Source organism: Lytechinus pictus, chromosome 2 (genome assembly GCF_037042905.1).
Source record: "Lytechinus pictus isolate F3 Inbred chromosome 2, Lp3.0, whole genome shotgun sequence".
Classification (NCBI taxonomy): domain Eukaryota; kingdom Metazoa; phylum Echinodermata; class Echinoidea; order Temnopleuroida; family Toxopneustidae; genus Lytechinus; species Lytechinus pictus.
Window position 1 is genome coordinate 18859732 of NC_087246.1, and position 6785 is coordinate 18866516.

The 6785-nt window shown below is 36.8% G+C and overlaps 1 protein-coding gene across 1 annotated transcript; it reads right to left on the reverse strand.

The window, feature by feature from the left end:
* Nucleotides 1–558: 558 nt before the first annotated feature.
* On the reverse strand, nt 559–5299 carry LOC135155935 (uncharacterized). Its single transcript, XM_064106477.1, has 4 exons — nt 4765–5299; nt 2868–3017; nt 2018–2118; nt 559–597 (listed from the first exon to the last, which is right to left on the reverse strand). Exons 1-4 carry the CDS (start codon nt 4979–4981, stop codon nt 559–561), a joined length of 507 nt encoding a protein of 168 aa, XP_063962547.1. The 5' UTR covers nt 4982–5299.
* Nucleotides 5300–6785: the final 1486 nt, after the last annotated feature.

The following is a 6785-nucleotide window of genomic DNA, read 5'->3' on the forward strand; positions in this document are numbered from 1 at the left end:
TTAAGCCAGGGAATATACCATATATATTTTCGAATGTAATAAAAGAAACCTCAATATGCCTCATTCGCAAATCACTAGTAGGCTGACATATAATAATTCCTTTCATCATGATATCCTTATAAACTTTCTTTTCAATGTGTTCAAACTGGTTGTTATGATAGCAGCTCATTTTTGCCAAAGAGCAAGAAAAAAAAATCTTGCAAATCAGCTACAATACTCCTTAAATTTATTAGACAATGACATGTACAAAGAAGCAAGGACTAATACTTCTCAGGTTTTATTAGCATTTCTGCTGTAAGAAAAAATCTTTGAACTATGTTCTGTAAAATCCTACATAAACTAAAGTGGAGCAGTCACACAAAAATGAGGAGCAAGCTAGCCCAGTTTGGAAGATTCTGCAAAACCAGAAACTTGTGCATGACCTGTGTAATGATACCTCTGTACCCTTGTAACTGCTGCTTTATACGCCAGTTAAAAGATTCAAAAGGAAAACAAGAGTGAGTCCACAAAGGACCCCACATACTAACACTTTTTGGCAAATGTAATAAAGAATGTACATTAAACGTCATGGCTGCAGATCCATACAAGATCTGCATCCTGCCAACAAAAGAAACCATAAGCATATCACTTCTGTTGAGCTCTTCAGGAGATATAGATTTTTGAAGTAGTAAAAATGACACTTGAACAAGAATTACCCAATGATTCATATATATATCTGGCAAAATCCCACTCAGGCATGGCAAGCTATAAAAAAGCAACCACATGTACCACTCTGTGGCCTTCCAAAATTTCCTATCCGATATTATTCGGGGGGCCCTTGCAACAAAACTAGGGGGTTTAATTGACTTTACACGGTCATTTAACACAGATAATATTCTAGGAGACCCAATATAATAAGGCAAGCCTGCAGAAGAAAACCACAATTCAGCTATTTGTCTGACAACACCCAAAAGCAAGCAGTGCATAAAGTCTGCCGGAAAACCCCATGATATAGGAAAATATTCCAGATTTATGAAAGCACTAGGACCTTTAACACCTCTTACATTCCTACCTTCTTGTCTAGCTTGGATCATGTCCTCTAACATATCACTATCCTTCCTATCTTCATAATCGCATACATCAATAGGATATTTAACAGTTCGATCAACAAGTTTGCCCAGATGAAAACACAAGCCACATCCAAAATAACCATTAAACCTCACTGTATTCTGCATGGATGCGCGGGCAGGAGCATCAACACAACAGCACAGAGCAAACAATTTGTTTGTACTAATCTATCCTCTTGACTCCACAATACTCCTTCAGTAGAAAGTAATTTTGCTTCATCAACAAATTTATTTAGAAACATTTCCATTTTTGGCTCTGTTTTACCAAACCAAACTCCAGCAAGTATTTAATTTTGCATCCTCATCTTTGGGGGTAGCTCATTGATCATAAGGTAGATGGGCCAAAGAGAATATTTAGAAGATTTAAATACAGGTAGGCCATCTGAATTTATTATATATGACAAATTGTGATTGTTGTTCAGTGGTTTACCTTCTGCTGACATTTCTTTATAAAAACTTCCATCATAAATGTCTTCAATGTTTCCAGGTGTCCTTTGTCGAGTGTGCCTGTAGGAGAGATTTCTTGCAATATCTTTCTTTTCTAGTAGTGTGCGAATTTGACTGGTCAAATCAGCAGTGATAAAAAAATTACTTTGAGTTAAATCCCGAACAAAACAATCTTCATTACAAGTCGGACAAGGTAAAATGGGGTCATTATCTGGCTGAAATAATTGAACATAACTAAAACAGAACGAACAATAAAAATGAAAGCTAAGTTGTAGACTTTCCTTTCCAAAAATCTTTTTCAGAATTCCTTTGGTGGAACTGAAGATGATTCGATCAAAAATGGCATTGAACAATTCAAACAGATGGAGTAGGGCTACAGATGACAAGCAGTGACGCAGAGCAAACGAAAGAATCATGAGAAGTGCTTCTGATTTTGACGTCTGTAAACCATGGAAAAGGGGCACATTCGCATTCTCTTCCAGCAAATCAGCAAATCCATTATTTTGACCAATTTCTTCATCACTTTCTTCATCTGAGGATGAATCAGTCTCTACTTCTTCAGAATCTGAGAAAATAAGCATAACATAGGGACATTAGCATCCAGATTAAGGAAAGACACAAAAAACACCACTTGACATAGAACAAATTACCTCAATGCAGACAGATAAAGATGTTTTCCATAAATATTGCAATTAAGTTTTCAACAGAAGCAAAATGAACATGTAGTTGAATTTGTACAAGCCTTTAAAGTATTTACATCAATCAAATACAATATAGAAAAAATTCTTGTACAGACACTAGCAAGGCATTCACTGGCAACAAGTGATATTCCATTTAGATTGAGTAACAATTAAGCTCTACATTAAAAATAAATCAAAACTCTCATTACTGTAATTTCACCATGATTTTGAGTGATATCTATAGAAGAGTTTTTTATGGGACTACAAGGGTTGAGTATGGGCTTGTTGGCATTGCCATGAACTAGAATTGTGTCCCATAATCCATTTGGAATACCATTGGGAGGACCATGAAGATGCATGTTTTGCATTAGTACCAAATTGGGTTGAGGGACCATAGCATACCTACTACTTCAAGTGTCATCAAATTCCTAACTTGTAATGAAATCTATTAAAAGGTCCAAAAATTTTAAACATGTAAGATAAATATGTACAACTGTTAAAATACATTTTGAAGGTGCCCCTGTATTCTTTACTTGAAGACCTGTATGGCCGTTTGAATCACTTTTCTATTGCTTTGCGGTGGCCTGATTTTTTTACATGAAAAAAAAATTCACATGCAGAAACTGGACTTTACCTGATGTACATGTAATGCCGGGATCTTCAATCTCTTGTGTACCATCGTAGTTTGCTGCAACTTCATGCTCATCACTATCCCGTTCATCTGGCTGCTGTTCAGTATTGGAGATCACTTCATCTTCTGAAGAAGGGTCATAACTAGATTCATCTGCAAATAGGAATATTTTTCAAAATGAAATTTTATTATTTTAATATAAGGTCTAAAGTTCGAAACTGAATCAAAATTAGTTACAAGTCTGGGTGGGAGTTAGGATCTGGTATCGGGTCAAAATGTCCACAACCCTATGGCAAGAATTCAGCTCAGTACAGTCTGAGTAATGGGACCTATTGCACTCTTTCCAGGGGCCATATTTCCTGTCTCCCATGTATGATGCGCTTTATGTGGGATATTTATGAAATCTGTAGTGAATAGATGAAATTTGTTAGCTCGCTTTCTAATAAATTTTTATACAATTTCATGACAGATATCACATTTTTTAAAAAACAATGATTGTTAACTTTAATGGACAAATAAAATTATTGCAGGTAATTTGTTGAAAATGTGTGGTGCATCAATTCATAATAAACAGGTAACACAAAAGACGGTTCTTTTGACTCCGCTACACCTACCCGAATAGGATTGTCCATAGCTATATATAGCATAGTGACTCACCTGAGCTAAGGACCTAAGGTACCGAATCGCGTGCAAAGTGAATAGGTGCACACACATGATGGGGCACCATTTTTTTTCCAATCTGAAAATGACCTTATTAACCCATCAATCTAGTCTCCCATAGAGTGCACAATTCGCATTAGCTATTTTGGATTCGGCGGTGAATTAATGCTTGGGGTACCGGTACCAAGGACCAGCTTCAAATCACCAATTTTGAGACGTTTACAAGAAAGGGCAAGGCCGAGGACTGACTCCGTGTCCGATAGTAAGTTTAGTCACTGAAGAGTACGCTCAATGTCTTTTTTGTCATGATACATTGCCTTTTTTACCATAAAGACTAAAATGCCACACTTTGTCACTGGTTTTTGAGAGATATTTTTTGTTCCCCGATGGTTCAGATAGCCAGGAGGCTCCTGGAGATTAATGTCATATCAGGGCCAGGGTCAGGGACGCAGATGACATTGCTTGATGTTCATTAGACCAAAAGCTCTGTTATTTTGGTTGTTCAGCTGAACTCCGTTGGCTTCACTCACCAAATACAGAGACCGAAGTTCTAGCGCGATCTGTACAGGGGACTCAATGGCCATATGTTTATGTACTATAAGTTCGGATAAAACAGGAAGTGAAGTTGTGCAACAGCCAAGGTAAGTCACTGTTTTTGTTCTTTTTAACTTGATTTTCCCTGTTTTTTGGCTATTAATGCCAAAAGGGAATATTGATTTACATTTCAGTCGAGTTAATTTTCAAAAATTTTATTCATTAAAGACAAAAATTGAAGAGCCCCGACGGGGGGATTTTGCATTGTAAGTCCCCTAATGGTGGCTGCACGATAGCTAGCCGTCTGTGTACGAGGAGAAATTAAAAAAATAAAAAAAAGTTTAAAAACTCCTCGAAACAGCTGTCTAGATGTTCATATATGATTGTGGGCATTTACGGAATGACAAGACAAGTGTATTGATAGTAAAAGTGAAATATATCCCCCACCAACGCCACGGTTAGCTATAAAATATAAATTGCAACTGTAAACGAGTCAAGACTCAACTCTCACATCAGACTCAAGTCAAGTTAGGTCATCAAATTTAGTGAAGTCATCAATTTCTCTGCCTTAACTGCCCTAAGGCGGGCTTTGTTTGGCACTTATTTTAACTGTGTTAAACTCGACTACAGTCTACTTTAAATCTATAAATGTATAAGTTAACGTTACATGTACCGTATCTAGTTAATTTTGACTTTGAGAACTCACCTCGCATGTCTGATTCTGATCCTGAGTCGACAGTGCCTTTCCGTTGTCGCTTGCCGATTGCTAGTGCTACGCCTATGTCACGTCGATCTTCTCCTCCGCCGCCCGCCGGGGCCCTTGGCCTCTCGTCCCGGAGCCTCCACTGTGTGGTGCGTGGTATTGATGTATCACTTGCACATTCCGGCTCAAGGTATTGCTTATACTTTCGTTTGTTTGGCATGGTGGATGGAAGAATCAGCAGGTAAAATGGGAATATGATATCTCCCGATTGAATTAGGGAATCACTAGTTCAGTACCGAAATAAAATCAATACGCCACACACAACAAACGGTCCTGCCAAATCCAAAACGTCAAAATTTCAGCGCCAAGATGAATGTATTTGAATCGCATTTGAATCGTACGTGCATATTCGCAACCGGATACATTACGTAATTCTGTTCTAACCTCTAACAAAAAAGTTCTAATTATATTTTAAAAATCTACCTATTTTCACAAGATTTGAGCGTCAATTTAAAAAAATATATATTATTACCATGACAAAAAATACATGTTTCTTAATTAAAAAAAAAAATTATTTAATAAAATGTAGACCGACGTTTAATATTCTATATTGGTGATCGGAACTTCTGCTGCAGTCAGCGATTTTTTTTTTAGTTCGTCTCGCAATTTGATGTTACGATTTGCAAAGAAATAATAAGAAACTAAATATGTATATATAAATTAAAATTCTGATAAATATCAAAATTTAAAATTTTTATAAGGCAATAAATATTATTTATTGTATTCGTTTATATCTATAATTTTTATTTTTATATTTTTAGCGTATTCCGTATCGTCAAAAAAACGATCGAGCCTCTTTCAACCAAATTTGCGCCTTTATTCAAAATCGTTCAAGCATCCATCGAGTGATACGTACGTCTACGAATTGCCAATTTTCCGATTTTTTGGGGGCCTGTTTCCACGTTTTTCATCCGTGATTTGTAGATTTTCTATTCCATTTATTTGTGTTAATGCTGTGTAAATATCGTCATGAAGACGTCAAAGAAGAGCGGCACTACTTCTAAAGTTAGTGCTACCTGTACTAGAAGCAGCAGCAGCATCAGTACTGCAACCGTTCGACCGAAGGCAAAGGCACCACCGACGATGGCCAAATACTCGTTCGCTTACGTGCGGTACTTGGATGACAACAAGCTGAAGATCGTCCCACGAAGTGATATCAAAAGATTTGATGCAGAAACTCACCACACAGAAAAGACATATATGATCAAATGGACGGATGAGGATGCTGACGACAGCGATGTTGAGATGGAGGGAGACATGGGAGAGGATGACAATGAGCCGCAGTATTTCAAGGCCCAAATATTGAAACTATCACATGAGTATGCATGTAGCCCTGCCCCACTCAGGGTTCATTTCAAAATTCTATTCTGCCTGTGGAATCTATATGGTATGGTATGCCAATCTGCTGTACACAGCACACACTTTAAAAAAATTATTAAAATATCATTTTTGTGACCCAAAATACTAGTTTCCATACAGTTGCAATTTATTTTTCATTAGTAACTTGGGAGTAATTTTTGTATTCACCAGAGACAGTGCTCGAAAACTTGAATTTTGGGCATGATTTTGTGTACGCCCTCTTGGTGAAAAATGATATGGCAAGAGACAATTGTATAATTTGTAGTTTTTCAATCTCTATTTTTAATTAAGAAAAAATAATTTAAAGTTCTATCATATTTACTTGAGCCGAGTTATTGAATAGCTGTAATGTAACCTGACAGTGTCAGAAAATCAAGCATTTGTCCCAAACTCCAAAGAAAAAGAGAAAATAAGCCAAACATTGCCAACCTTATTTCACCACACGGGGAGGAGTACCAGAGAACAAGGTTATAATTATATCAGGCCTTGTTCATACATGTAGAAATGAGTGTATCTAATGTAGATTTACTATGTATTTATTGCCTAGATATTTGTCACAGTGCATGTGCACTCTACACAAGCACTGCTTAATTACAGAGTTGCTA